This window comes from Heptranchias perlo, chromosome 9 (genome assembly GCF_035084215.1).
Source record: "Heptranchias perlo isolate sHepPer1 chromosome 9, sHepPer1.hap1, whole genome shotgun sequence".
Taxonomy (NCBI): domain Eukaryota; kingdom Metazoa; phylum Chordata; class Chondrichthyes; order Hexanchiformes; family Hexanchidae; genus Heptranchias; species Heptranchias perlo.
In genome coordinates, this window is record NC_090333.1 from 6705959 (window position 1) to 6721542 (window position 15584).

At 43.5% G+C, this 15584-nt stretch overlaps 1 protein-coding gene across 1 annotated transcript; it reads left to right on the top strand.

Moving 5' to 3' along the window:
- The first annotated feature begins 430 nt into the window (after positions 1-430).
- Positions 431-14927, top strand: LOC137325621 (di-N-acetylchitobiase-like). The gene is made up of 7 exons (XM_067990887.1): positions 431-562; positions 5051-5189; positions 8663-8871; positions 10416-10587; positions 10677-10774; positions 11935-12096; positions 14737-14927. Exons 1-7 carry the CDS (start codon positions 431-433, stop codon positions 14920-14922), a joined length of 1098 nt encoding a protein of 365 aa, XP_067846988.1. The 3' UTR covers positions 14923-14927.
- The last annotated feature ends 657 nt before the right edge of the window (positions 14928-15584 follow it).

Genomic DNA, 15584 nt, shown 5'->3' on the forward strand with positions numbered 1-15584 from the left:
ATGGCGGCAGTCTTGGTGATGGAGAGGATTTGTGGTCAGAAGCTCATATCAGGGTCAAATAGGACTCCAAGTTTGCAAACGGTCTGGTTCAGCCTCAAACAGTGGTCATGGAGAGGGATGAAGCACTTTGAGACATTCTGAGGTCATGAAAGGCGCTAAAAAATGCAAGTTCATTCTTTTTCCTTTATTAGTTTCTCTGTTTGCTGTTGGCCAAGATTTGGAGGAAGGGGGAGAAGAGAACATCCCTTTAAATGTTGCATTTCAGAGTATGAAGATTGTTTCAACATTTCACGATTGCCACATCCACCAACACAGAGAGAGAGAGAGAGACTCAGGAGGTGTCATCATCAGTCACATCCGGGTGGATTTCAATAAATGATCTTGCTACATCTGGTGGATCTTCATATCGGGCAGAGCTCAGGCGGAGAGGATGCGCTGGAGTTTGGAATTGGCGCAGGCCCTGGTCGTGCTCGTGCTGTGGGTCTGCTGCGGCTCTGGGTCCGGCTGTCCATGTTCGGATCGGATTCTGTGCGAACCCGTGACCGTGGAGCATGAGTTCGAGGTGGGTGTTCGGGGGCTGGGGTGGGTGTTTGGGGGCTGGGGGTGGGTGTTCGGGGGCCGAGGGTGGGTGTTTGTGGGTCGTGGGTGGGTGTTCGGAACAGTCTGAGGGGTGTGGGTCAGGGTGAGGGACAGGTGGAGCTATTGGGATGGGGGTAGTGGGGCGGGGGGAATGTCCAATTATTGTTGAAATGCAAAGTGTCTCATATTATAATCCGTATGTTAAAGTGTTAATGTTGGTATAGTTACAGTTTGTATAAAATAGGACCAACCGTAGTATTGAGCAGTGCAAAGATATTTTAACAAGTGCAGCTTCCATAAAATTTGTTTTTAAATATATTTCTCCAATGTGCAGAGTCTTAAATGATGTGTGATCTAACTCCTGCAGTGTGTCTGTCTAATACCATGGTTAAGGTCACCGGTTTGTGGTTTCCACAGAATATTGAAAATCCTGGAATCTCATGTCATAAAAATGACATTTGACATTTTTCACTCATTGTAAAACTGGGACCTTGGCCACGATTAAACTGAATACAACGTAACAGATCTTTAAAAAATACATTGGTTGCAAAATGACTCTGTAACTGCTGACTGTATTGATGAGGTCAGTATTTACTTCAGAGCAATGTTACTAAGTGGGCAGTGTGGCAGCAACAAGAGCACCACCAATATAACCTGCAGGCTCGATGTGTTCATTCTGCTTTTATCCCACTTCCCCCACCTTCCCACCAAAAAAACATTCTTCTGACAGATGGGTGGGATAAAAGTCTCCTCTGTCTGTTGGTTCCAAGAATGAATAAACATGAATTTATGTCGCACCTCATGTCCTCAGGATGTCCCAAAGAACTTCACATGAAATGAATCACTTTTTGAAGTGTTGTCGGCAAACTCAGCGGCAATTTTTTTTTATTTGTTCATGGGATGTGGGCGTCGCTGGCAATGCCAGCATTTATTGCCCATCCCGAATTGCCCTTGAGAAGGTGGTGGTGAGCCGCCTTCTTGAACCGCTGCAGTCCATGTGGTGAAGGTTCTCCCACAGTGCTGTTAGGTAGGGAGTTCATGATTTTGATCCAGCGACGATGAAGGAATGGCGATATAATTCCAAGTTGGGATGGTGTGTGACTTGGAGGGGAACTTGCATGTGGTGTTGTTCCCATGTGACTGCTGCCCTTGTCCTTCTAGGTGGTAGAGGTGGCGTGTTTGGGAGGTGCTGTCGAAGAAGCCTTGGACAGTTGCGACAATGCATCCCGTGGATGGTACACACTGCAGCCACTGTGCGCCGGTGGTGAAGGGAGTGAATGTTTAGGGTGGTGGATGGGGTACCAATCAAGCGGGCTGCATTGTCCTCGATGGTTTGGAGTTCTTGAGTGTTGTTGGAGCTGCACTCATCCAGGCAAGTGGAGAGTATTCCATCACACTCCTGACTCGTGCCTTGTAGATGGTGGAAAGGTTTTGGGAGTCAGGAGGTGAGTCAATCACCACAGAATACCCAACCTCTGACTTGCTCTTGTAGCCACCGAATTTATATGGCTGGTCCAGTTCAGTTTCTGGTCAATGGTGACCCCCAGGATGTTGATGATAATGCCGTTGAATGTCAAGGGGAGGTGGTTAGACTCTCTCTTGTTGGAGGTGGTCATTGCCTGGCACTTGTCTGGCGTGAATGTTACTTGCCACTATTCAGCCCAAACCTGGATGTTGTCCAGGTCTTGCTGCATTGGGGCTCGGACTGCTTCATTATCTGAGGGGTTGAGAATGGAACTGAACACTGTGCAATATTCAGTGAACATCCCCATTTCTGACCATATGATGGAGGGAAGATCATTGATGAAGCAGCTGAAGATGGTTGGGCCTTGGTCACTGCCCTGAGGAACTCCTGCAGCAATGTCTTGGGGCTGAGATGATTGTCCTCCAACAAGCACTACCATCTTCCTTTGTGCTAGGTATGACTCTAGCCACTGGAGAGATTTCCCCCTGATTCCCATTGACTTCAATTTTACTCGGGCTCCTTGGTGCCACACTCGGTTAAATACTGCCTTGATTTCAAGGGCTGTCACTCTCACCTCACCTCTGGAATTCAGCTCTTTTGTCCATGTTTGGACCTAGGCTGTAATGAGGTCTGGAGGCGGGAACCAAACTGAGCATCGGTGAGCAGGTTAATGGTGAGTAAGTGTCGTTTGATAGCATTGTCGATGACACCTTCCATCACTTTGCTAATGATTGAGAGTAGACTGATGGGGCAGTAATTGGCCGGATTGGATTTGTCCTGCTTTTTGTGGACAGGACATACCTGGGCAATTTTCCACATTGTTGGATAGATGCCAGTGTTGTAGTTTCACTGGAACAGTTTGGCTGGAGGCGTCGCGAGTCCTGGAGCACGAGTCTTCAGCACTACAGTCGGGATGTTGCCGGGGCCCATAACCTTTGATGTATGCAATGCACTCAGCTGTTTCTTGATATCACGTGGAGTGAGTCGAATTGGCTGAATACTGTCTTCTGTGATGGTGGGGATGTCAGGAGGAGGTTGAGATGGATCATCTACTTGGCACTTTTTGCTGAAGATGGTTGCAAATTCTTCAGCCTTGTCTTTTGCACTCACGTGTTGGACTCCGCCATCATTGAAGATGGGCATGTTTACAGAGCCTCCTCCTCCCGTTAGTTGTTCAATTGTCCACCACATTTCATGACTGGGTGTGGCAAGACTGCAGAGCTTTGATCTGAACCGTTGGTTGTTGTGGAATCTCTTATCTATGTGTATAGCATGTTGCTTCCGCTGTTTAGCATGCATGTAGTCCTGTGTTGCAGCTGCACCCAGTTGGCACCTCATTTTTAGGTACGCCTGGTGCTGCTCCTGACATGCTCTTCTGCACTCCTCAATGAATCAGGGTTGATCCCCTGGCTTTTTGATAATGGTAGAGAGTGGAATATGCCGGGCTATGAGGTTACAGATTGTGCTGGAATACAATTCTGCTGATATGTGCAGAGCAAGGTCCCACAAACAGCAAGTTGCATGAATGAACAGTTAATGTGTTTCTGCTGATGTTGGTTGAGAGATAATTGTTGGCCAGGACACCAAGAGAACTCCCTGCTCTTCAATATTGCCAGCGTTCTATTAGATCCACTTTAACATCTCATCCAAAAGACAACCCCTCCAACAATGCAGCACTCTCTCATTACTGCACAAAAGTGTCAGCTCAGATGATGCATGTTTGATAGTCTCAGTCCAACTCAAAGGGCCCAAATCACAAAACTGTGATGAACTAAACTGCAGCACTAAACAGGCAGTCTCATTTGAGAACACAGGATGGTTGGTGTGGGAAATGGAAAAATGTCACACTGGTGCAGTATGCGCTGTTTCTCTTTCTCGGGAACTATATTCTGATCTAGTCTTGCTGGTCTCATGGTAGAAATGCTTGATTTGACACCAGGTACCTTGAATGCAAAATTTTTTAAACTGGAACACTAAAATCCCTTGTATAAAGAGTTTATTTAGTTTAAGTTGTCCTTTTGAAGTGTATTGAGCACCAACACTTGGAATGGAGTATTGGGATGTGAGCTCCGTTTCCTCATGTTGTTCAGTTCCTCTCACCTGCACTATTGTGGAGATGGAAGTTCTGAGAGGTTGTTGCTCTTTAGCATATTCTTTTTTTCTGGTGGCTGCATTTAGATCGACATTGGTGGTAACCTGAGAATCAGTTCACCAGCCGTTCCTTACCCCGTAACCTGGGGAAATGATAATGGGCCAAATTTTGCTCTAACAGGGCATCTAACGGTGCTTGCCGTTACTTGGACCTGCCCTTGCACGTTTTTGAGTGGCAAGTTGCTGAAAGTGCGAACTGATAACGGGGCAGTGAGTGAAACAGGGCATTTGGGAGCTGAGTGAACAGGGCAAGAAACAGGGTATCTCCTTAACCAATGAGATTGAAGGTAGTGAAATTCACAGTGCAAGGATTGAGAAGTGAGTGAAAGGGGAAGTGAAAAAAAGTTTTAATTTTAAAATTGACATTTTTAAAATCTCCAACAGCAATTAAATCCTGAAGGAATGAGACTCCACTCTTGTAATAGTTAATTATCAGTGCCAGAGATCTTGATTGCCGATAATGAACACATTCACCGTCGTTAAAAAGTTACTTAGACTGGAATGGAAAAGACGTAACTTTCCATGGCGAGTTCAGTTTGAATCTCCTGCACAAATACATGAACTTCACGTCGTTCAATGCATTTTAAGGTTGAGCAAGATAGCTGGATGCTGTTTTCGTGAAGCTAACAGCGGAGCAGCCCAACTCGGTCAGCAACTTGTGGATGTTTGAGTTTAACTGCGTATCTGCCCCTCGCCTGAAGTTGCTGTACCATTTACACATAAATAAAACGAGCCCCATTCGCCTCACCGTTATTTTGTCAACAAAATCTGGGCCATTGATTGTGAAAATATCTATTTTTAAATGGCAGTTTTCTGCCCTTCATTACTGCAATTGACTGCTTTATTTTGTACTAGGTCTTTGTCTTTGATGTTGGAGGAAAGGATTGGAAGTATTATGACTGGTTTAAGGTCACGACTATTGCAGCCTTTGGACCATACGATCCTGAGCTTTTGTGTTATGCTCATGCGAATCAAGTTCGAGTTGTCCTGAGAGGTAAGTAATTTTATCACAGAAAAAACAAATGTCCTTCTGTCTTCCAATGCAAGCTGTATTATTGAAAACCACATAAAAGGACATTCAGTGCACAGCCTTGAATTGCTATTTTTGACATTACAGTGCTGAAATTCCCCTCCAGCTCCGGTACAGCTCTCGCAAATTATTCTACATTCCATCTATTGCATGTGAAAAATCTTATATCCACACACACCTCCTGTCAACAAAACCTTACTTTCTGTTCTCAAGTTTTTCAAACTTTTGTGGCAACTTTTTCCATTTATAAATTCCTCTGTCCACATTTATAATGGGAACTGTCTCCGTAAACTTGATGCACTGTAATTACATCCTCCCCACCAGTGGTGGCACTGTAGCACCTCTGTTTTGCATCTTTCAGCTCAAATTGCCATTTAAATAAAAATTACAATTGATCAAAGTATTATAATAAATATCAGGACAAAATTCATGATTTCACAATGGGGACTGAGTTACATCTGAACACCCTGGTTGAATTATCCCCCACACTCCAATCCTGCTTCGTCTGAATACTACACAAGTCAGGACTCTCTTTGTCCATTGCCATGGGAGATTGACTGGTGATGTATTTTTATTCTACTTTTCACCTCCCAAACTTGCTGGATTCGTGAGCACTGAGTGGGAGTCTTCTGATCTAGGAGTAGGGGAGGGGGAGAATTCTGAGGAGGGAGATTGTGGGATCCAGCAAGGACTCAGGAGATGGTCAGGGATTGCTGGGATCTGGCAGTATTGGGGAGATCGGGGAATGGAGGGTCTAACATGTCTTGTTGGGGAGGAGGGTGGTCTAATGGAATGCGACCAAACTGCTATTGACATCTTTGGAAGCATCAGTCCCTCACCCCTCACATGTTCCTGCAAGTTCGGTGCCCGAACCACCGCTTCCCTCATCGTCGCCCTATTCCGATCTTCTGTACTTGCCTGGAGCATTTAAGCAGAAATGCTTGGTTAAGAAAGCCGTAAAAAGCACAAACAAATCATTGGGATTCATTTCTGGAGGAAAATAATTCACAGCAGAGAAGTTATGTTAATCATGTATAGGTCCTTGGTTAGAAAACACTGAGAGTACTGTGCACAGTTCTGGTCTCCATACTACAAAAAGATACAGAAGTACTGGAGAAAGTGCAAAAAGGATTTACAAGGATTATATCAGAACTGAGAGAGTATAACTATCAGGAAAGACTGAACAGGCTGGGGCTCTTTTCTCTAGAAAAGGGAAGACTGAGTGGTGATCTGATAGAGTTCTTTAAAATTATGAATTGGCAAGATGTAACGAGTGCCACAGGAATCAGTGTCCGAGTACATGAATCACAAAAAGTTAGTATGCAGGTACAGCAAGTGATTAGGAAGGCAAATGGAATATTGTCATTTATTGCAAGGGGAATGGAATATAAAAGTAGAGATGTTTTGCTACAGTTGTACAGGGCATTGGTGAGACCACATCTCAAATACTGTGTGCAGTTTTGGTCTTCTTATTTAAGAAAGGAAATAATTGCTTGGAGGTAGTTCAGAGAAGGTTCACTCGACTGATTCCTCAGATGAGGGGGTTATCTTTTGAGGAAAGGTTGGATAAGTTGGGCCTGCATACACTGGAATTTAGAAGAACGAGAGGTTATCTTATTGAAACATATGAGATCCTGAGGGGACTAGAAGGGTAGATGATGAGAGGAGGTTTCCCTTTGTGGGAGATACTAGAACTAGGGGCCACCAGTTTAAAAATAATGGGTCTCCCATTTAAGACGGAGGTGTGGAGGAATTTTTTCTCTCAGAGGGTCGTGAGTCTGTCGAACTCCCTTGCCAGGGAGCGGTGGAGGCAGGGTCATTGAATATTTCTAAGGCTGAGTTAGATAGACTCCTGATTAACAAGGGAGTCAAAGGTTATAGTCGGTAGACAGGTAAGTGGGGTTGAGGTCACAATCAGATCAATCATGATCTTACCAAATAGCAGAGCAGGCTCGAGGAGCCGAATGGCCTACCCCAGCTCTCGTATGTTCATATGTTCATAATTTTCCATTTGTGGGCAAGTCGAAAACTAGAGGTCATCCAAAACTATAAGATAGTCACAAATAAATCCAATAGGGAATTCAGGAAAAACTTCTTTCGTCAGTGAGTGGTAAGAATGTGGAACTTGCAACCACATGGAGTGGCTGATGCAAATGACATAGATGCATTTAAGGGGAAGCTGCAGAAGTATATGAGGGAGAAGGATATGTCCAGGCTTTGGAGACAGGCTGAGGCCTTCAAATAAAAACTGTTCACACCATCACTTGATGGCCGTCGTGTGGAACTATATAACCACAGGCCACATTATAGGCAAAATTCAATTACAAAGGTGACAGGACGGGCGTCACCAGATGTGAACACAATTAAAATAGAAAAACAAAAGATACTGTTGACAAAGAATTTTTGAACAGAAAGATGACAGGACATACTGTTTTTAATAACCTATAAATAGATAGGTGGAACTTTTATTCCCTGGCACAGCAGCAGTCTGCCACTGATGCCAGGATTTAGAATGAAGAATGCAGTTTAATGAAAGCCCGACCCAATTGTGTCCAGAGCCCAGCACACACGCTCCATTCTTCCGACTCTGGGCCGCTGAGATTTCTCCTCTTCCTCCATCAATGGCAGAACCTTCAGCTGTGACCCTCTTGAACTCCAGATTCTTCTTCTTCAACCTCTTTGTCTTGCTATTTCTCTTCCTATCTTCGAAAGCCTCATCAAAACCGACCTGTTTGACTGCGCCTTTGGTCTCTTCCCTCACGTGTCAGCATGGCTCAGCTTTAGCACTGTGTCTCTCCTCCTGGGTCAGAAGGTTTTGGGTTTACTCCAGGACTTGACACATAAGTGCAGTACTGAGGGAATGCTGCATTGCCAGAGGTGCTGTTGTAAACAATTTTACAACACCAAGTGAAAATTGGAACCAAGTCCAACGATTTTATTTGAAAATCACAAGCTTTCGGAGGCTTCCTCCTTCCTCAGGTGAATGTTTCAGAGGTGCTGTGATTCAGATGAGACCTTAAACAAGGGCTCCACCTGCCTATTCTGTTGGATGTAAAAGATCCCATTGGCACAATTCAAAGAACAGGGAGTTCTCCTGGTGTCCTGGACAACATTCATCCCTCAACCTACATCACCAAATCAGATGAACTGGCCATTTATCTAATTTCCTATTTGTGGGGCCTCTCTGGGTACAAATTAGCGACCACATCTGCTTACAAAGCAACAGTGATTATGCTTCAAAAATAATTAATTGGCGATGAAGCATTTAAGGACATCCTGAGGATGTGTCAGGCACTATGTAAATACAAATTCGAGCTAAATCTTCCTCTACTACTTCCTACCTGATGTTGGCAATTCTGTCCTGCATAGTGTCTTGGGACACAATGTTGTGCGAATGATGCTCTATAATTGGAAGTTGTTTCTTCACCCTTCACCAGGAGTTTTTTCACTATGGAACACTGTATACAAACAACGCCGAGAAAAGTGGGTCGATAAGCAATTGCAGTTGGCAAAAAGGCAATTTATGGATGGAATCAATTTGGATGTGAACATTGCTGTTAAAAAACCATCTCGAGGTTATTTCAAGATCCCTCAACTGGTTTCCGAAACCATGGATGTGTTCCACCGTGAAATACCTGGGTCTCAGGTAAAGAAGCCATTTTTTTAATTAAATGGGGATAAGCAATTTACTTTCTACTTAATCATAAAGGAAGATTGATATTTTTCTGGATAAGTGAATTGAAATCATGATTTTTCGCTGCTGTTTATCAGTGCATCATCTTGTTACAAAGCTGCTTTGACAATTGCTGAGGTTAGAAATTTTAGATTGAATCAGTTTAAGCTGGATATACAGCAAACTTGATGCTGCATCACTTGTAGCCCAGAATGATACAAGTGACTTGAGTTCCAGCTTCCATGGATGGCATAGTTCGAACTGTAATTTTCACATAGGTTCTCAGAAGGTTCCAGCACAGTAGGAGGCCGTTCGGCCCAGCGTGCCTGTGTTGGCTCTTTGAAAGAGCTATCCAATTAATCCCACTCCCCTGTTCATAAGAACATAAGAACATTGCCCTGGAATTTTTTCCCCTTCAAGTATTTATCCAATTCCCTTTTGAAAGTTACTGTTGAATCTGCTTCCACCACCCTTTCTGGTTTTATATTCCAGATCATAACAACTCTCTGTGTAAAAAAAATTCTCCTCATCTCCCCTCTCATTCTTTTGCCAATCTCCTGAAAGCTGTGTCCTCTGGCTATCAACCCTCCTGCCACTGGGAACATTTTCTCCTTATTTACTCCGTCAAAACACTTCTTCAAAGGAAGAAATGTTTGTCTTAATGTCAAGCCCTATAACATCCTTCAGAAATGTCCCACAGTTTATATCTAATGAGTTACTTTGAAATAAAGGGACCATTAAGTAGGCAAAAAAGGAAATCACTCTCTGCATTTTTATTGGGTAAAGTTTGAAGCAGACTTTCACTGCTGAGAAGTTTGCACATAACGGACTTTGCTAACTCAGATTACAGTGATTTAATTCTTGACCTTCGGCTCCCGAATGCCTTCTTGTTCAGGCAGTGACTACATGAGCCATGCAAATCCTGGTTCGTGCTGAGTTATCTGATTTCAGCTGGGATGTTGGAGGGCACAATTTACCCCGAGTGCCACTGGGTCGGGGAAGGTCAAATGAACCATCTGATCATTATCTGGAAACCTCCCACTGGAAGTGTGACCGTGCAGATGGCCACCAATTGGGTTAGTCCCCCCACCCATGTTAAAATTGCCTGCCAGCACTCAATGTCTGGCCTCGCGTAAAAGAACTTTGGCCACTTTGACTCGGTATTGGAGTGTGGCTGGCCCTTTTGGGACTACAATTTGGTTACAACTTAATGCCTTTTGGAGAGGAGGAGAGAAAACTGACAGAAAATTGGAGGAAGAAGGTGAGTGAGCAGTGGGGAATTGAACCTGATTAATATTTGATAACCGAGGATCCTATTAATTCTAACTCACAATTTGCCCCAACTTTATCCTGTTCCTTTTTATACAGTCATGAACACTGTCGAACTCCTAACCTGTTAAATTCACAGTTCCCATGGACCATGTGCGAGTGCATATAAAAACCATATAACTACTAGTGATATCCAACATAAGGTATGAGATGAAACTAACTTCTTCTTGTTACTCTTTGGCCCTTAGGTCACATTTAACGTGCCTTGGTCTCCAGACTGCATTGATGGCCGATGCTATGACTTTTTGAGAATTGCAAATTCCTGTGACTTTTTATTTGTGATGTCCTATGATATGCAGAGTCAAATGTGGGACAATTGCTTTGCAAAGGCAAATGCTCCCTATTACCAGACTTTATCAGGTATGTACAATAAGACCATCTGGTTCAGGGTCTACCTGCCCGATATCAATGTGAATCTAAGACCCTCATTATTTTTTTTCGCCATTTAGGTTACTCCGCTTATATCAATCTGGGAATTGATTCCAGAAAGCTCGTGTTGGGAGTTCCATGGTATGGTTATGACTATCCTTGCACACAGTTTTTTGAGGTAAGGTTTTGTCATTATCTGGCTTTCAGTAATCCGAATTATTTAGAATAGACTATTGTAAACCATTACAAAAGAGCCAGAGGTGATCTGGGGAAACATTTTTTTTACGCAGCGAGTTGTTATGATCTGGAATGCACTGCCTGAAAGGGTGGTGGAAGCAGATTTAATATTCACTTTCAAAAGGGAATTGGATAAATACTTGAGGGGAAAAATTTACAGGGCGATGGGGAAAGAGCAGAGGAATGGGACTAATTGGATAGTTCTTGTGACGAGCCAGCACAGGCATGATGGGCCGAATGACCTCCTCCCTTGCTGTACTTACTATGATACTATGATGTTATGATTGTCTTGTTGCTGTGCAAAATATCCCATTGATTCACTGTTCTGGAGAAATTATTTGTTTGCAGTGCTTGCTCTCTGGGCTTACCTTATCTGTGCTATTTAACATTTTATTCCACTGAGGCCTCCCCTTAACTGCATTCTTCTCGGCTGTAAATCTTAAGCTTCTCTAATCTTTTCTCAAAGCTCATCCTTTTAACACAAGGGATCATAAGAACATAGGAACAGGAGGAGGCCATTCAGCCTCTCAAGCTGTTCCGCCATTCAATTAGATCATGTCTGATCTGTATCTTCATTCCATCTACACACCTTGGTTCCATAACCCTTAATACCCTTCCCTAACAAAAATCTATCAATTTCAGTTTTGAAGTTTTCAATTGACCGAGCCTCAACAGCTTTTTGGGGGAGAGAATTCCAGATTTCCACGGCCCTTTTCGTGAAGAAGTGCTTCCTGACATCACCCCTGAACAGCCTTGCTCTAATTTTCAGGTTATGTCCCCTTGTTCTGGACTCTCCCACCAGAGGAAATACTTTCTCTCTATCTACCCTATCAACTGCTTTGATCATCTTAAACACGTCAATTAGATCACTCCGTAATCTTCTATATTCAGTCTTGTTGCTGTCTATTTGAAATTACAACCTTGTCCTTGTCTATAAATGTACTATTTAATTTTATATATTTCAGTGAGAGACCCTCCTGTCCAAATTGTAAAACTTATTTTTCTCTAATTGTTCCTCTTTACACTTAGAGATCAGTCATGTTGTTACTGCATTTTTGAAGTTCCCAAAGTAACTATATTTTCATCCTTTTGTATTTTCAGACTGGTAGGTGTGTATTGGAAAAGATTCCTTTCCGAGGTGCCCCTTGCAGTAATGCAGCTGGACGTCAGGTCCCATACAAAGAGATCGTACAGCATGTGCACAAATCAATTACTGGCAGATATTGGGATGATGAGCAGAAAGTCCCGTCTTATATCTACATGGTAAGACTATCAATCAAAACACAATGGAGAGTTGTGCATTGTCCATTCTTTGCAGAATGCAAAGCTTGCAGTATTTCATGATTCAATATTCCCTGTGTACAGGATTCAGCACAGTTCAGAATGTACAGTTTATACAGTAGAAAATGTGTGTAGTTGGAGAATAGCCAAGAAAATGGGAGTTGACAGACAAAGCACCAAACCCAGTTCCGTTTGTTAAGACATTGTGTATGACCAGTTGCAAAAAATGAGATGAGCTGTGGTCTTTTCAAATCGATCACTTTGCACAACCCATATTGACCCTCCTGTGAAAATTAGCGATTGTTTGGTTTGTGAAATGTGTGCCCCTGTCTCCCATTTGATGATCAATTTAGCACAAAAGATTGACGGTAGCGTGCCCTGTACATAAGAAAACTGCACAGTAGCAAATACCACACACTCTCGACCTACTGCGTTCTAATGTCCTTCAGGAAAGGAAACCTGCCGTCCTTACCCGGTCTGGCCTATATGTGACTCCAGACCCACAGCAATGTGGTTGATTCTTAATTGCCCTCTGAAATGGCCTCGCAAACCACTCAGTTGTAAAATCCAGATACGAAAAGTCATAATGAGAATAAAACCGGATGGACCACCCGGCATCGGACCACTAGGCACCGGACACGACAACGGCAAACCAAGCCCAGTCGACCCTGCAAAGTCCTCCTCACTCACATCTGGGGACTTGTGCCAAAATTGGGAGCGCTGTCCCACAGACTAGTCAAGCAACAGCCTGACACAGCCATACGCACATATCTTTCAACCAACTTCCCAGACTCTTCCATCACCATCCCTGGGTATGTCCTGTCTTCATCAATGACCTTCCCTCCATCATAAGGTCAGAAATGGGGATGTTCGCTGATGATTGCACAGTGTTCAGTTCCATTCGCAACCCCTCAAATAATGAAGCAGTCTGATGCCGCACGCAGCAAGACCTGGACAACATCCAGGCTTGGGCTCATAAGTGGCAAGTAACATTCGCGCCAGATAAGTGACAGGCAATGCCCATCTCCAACAAGAGAGGCTCCAACCACCTCCCCTTGACATTCAACGGCATTACCATCACCAAATCCCCCACCATCAACATCCTGGGGGTCACCATTGACCAGAAACTTAACTGGACCAGCCATATAAATACTGTGGCTACGAGAGCAGGTCAGAGGCTGGGTATTCTGTGGCGAGTGACTCATCTCCTGACTCTCCAAAGCCTTTCCACCATCTACAAGGCACAAGTCAGGAGTGTGATGGAATACTCTCCACTTGCTTGGATGAGTGCAGCTCCAACAACACTCAGGAAGCTCGACACCATCCAAGATAAAGCAGCCGCTTGATTGGTTCCACCACCCTAAACATTCACTCCCTTCACCACCGGCGCACAGTGGCTGCAGTGCGTACTATCCACAGGATGCACTGCAGCCACTCGCCAAGGCTTCTTCGACAGCACCTCCCAAACCCGCGACCTCTACCATCTAGAAGGACAAGAGCAGCAGGCACATGGAAACAACACCACCTGTATGTTCCCTTCCAAGTCACATACCATCCCGACTTGGAAATATATCGCCGTTCCTTCATCGTCGCTGGGTCAAAATCCTGGAACTCCCTTCCTAACAACACTGTGGGAGAACCGTCACCACACGGACTGCAGCAGTTCAAGAAGGCGGCTCACCACCACCTTCTCAAGGGCAATGAGGGATGGGCAATAAATGCCGGCCTCGCCAGCGACGCCCACATCCCATGAACGAATATAAAAAAATACCTAGTCACATGTCTAATTGACGTTGGCCAAGTTTGCTGAGATACTTGATGCACTGCAGTCAAAGGCTGTGATGCTTGAGCTTTCAGCAGTAACATTGAAATCATGTTTTCCACCTTTCGATTGCAATATTTTGTTACTTTGAGCAATTTGAAAAGATTATTTTGAAATGATAGAATGTTCCACATTGAGTTAAATCAGACCTTGGATAATTCGATTTATTTTTTTAAATCATTTTCTCTGGAGGCCCATGCTAACTCTGACTTGCAAGTCATCTATCTCTTTCTATTTCCCCCAAATCATTTTTTTCCCAATCAAACACCATAATCTTTTGACTTGTTGCATCCGAATTGACATCTGGGCTGTTCATGTGGATTTTTCGAAGTTGCTGTACTGAGGGAGTGCTGCACTGTCGGAGGTGCCGTCCTTCAGATGACACGTTAAACTGAGGTCCCGTCTGTGCTTTCAATGTGTGCCTTATGTTCATGTGTTGCACAGCATCCAGATGAGTTAATTGGTTTGGGTGTTAAAAAAGATAGACTTGGAGCTGCTCCTGCTCCGTTCCCGTTACTTGTGTGGACGTGCAGCGGAAAACCGCGTTTGTGCACGGAAATGGAGTTTCTGCCGATGGTCAGGGGACGGAGTGGGAGAAGCCCTGAGGAAATTGCCGGCCGTAGCCGTAAGTCCCTAATTTTTGAGATTGTTTTGCTCATTTGTCATTGTGCATTTTCTCATCGTACATTTCAGTCCATTCTGTCTTCTGCTGATGAAGATTTTCAGCATAGTGTCTCGAACTGAGCATTGACCCAAACCCCTCGCTCCTATCTGTGTAACTCTTTATTTTTTTATGGCAGGTTAATAATACATTTCATGAGGTCTGGTATGACGATCCACAGAGCATTTCAATTAAGTCAGCGATCATGAAGAAATTGAGACTCCGTGGCATAGGCATGTGGAATGGAAATATGCTGAACTACAGTGATGATCATTTCATAGTAAAGCAAACTGAAGACATGTGGAATGCTCTTTGCCCTTTGTGAGGAAAACGGCGACGTTGAACCATCTCATCTTAACAGAATGTAATCATTTAATTTTGCAAGTAAACTCAGCAAAAAGTGAGCTAGCTTCCAACATTAGAAATTAAAGATAACGCAGATCTAGGGAACAGATTTAACATTTTGTCGAGCTAACGAATTTCTATTCAATGAAAAGAAAATGTACGAATACAATTTGTACTCCAAGATCTGGTCACTTCAGGCATCTCAAGTTGTTTACAAAATGCATCAAATCTGTATTGACTTTCATAATGCTTAATGATAGTGCAGGTTAAAACATCTCGCCGCTAATTATTTACAATTCAGAAAACAAGTCAGCTTTCCCGTTGGGTAATAATCCAATTCTGATATGCACACGCGTGTTGTCTGTTTTATGCACATCTTAATTCTTGACAATGATTTTGATGATTTTATTTTGATTGGTTATCATTTTGAACCAAGATAACTTTAATTTTCAACTTTCCTCCATTAAGGGGGGGTGAACGGACCAGATAATAGTATCCTGTGTACTGCTAGTATTTTTATTTAATTGTAATATTACAAGACAATGTAACCATTTGAATTTTATTCCACCTGAGTGCTTTACAATTGTCTATTCTTGAAAGGCAATTTAAATTTTTACGGGAACACGTATTTCACAAAATAAA

What these genes read in the sequence shown, in the direction of transcription:
- LOC137325621 (XM_067990887.1), top strand. Translation starts at nt 431, where the DNA reads ATGCGCTGGAGTTTGGAATTGGCGCAGGCCCTGGTCGTGCTCGTGCTG. An exon ending in GTGAAATACCTGGGTCTCAG is followed by an intron (nt 8,872 to 10,415) that starts GTAAAGAAGCCA and finishes TTTGGCCCTTAG; the next exon opens with GTCACATTTAACGTGCCTTG. An exon ending in CTTGCACACAGTTTTTTGAG is followed by an intron (nt 10,775 to 11,934) that starts GTAAGGTTTTGT and finishes TTGTATTTTCAG; the next exon opens with ACTGGTAGGTGTGTATTGGA.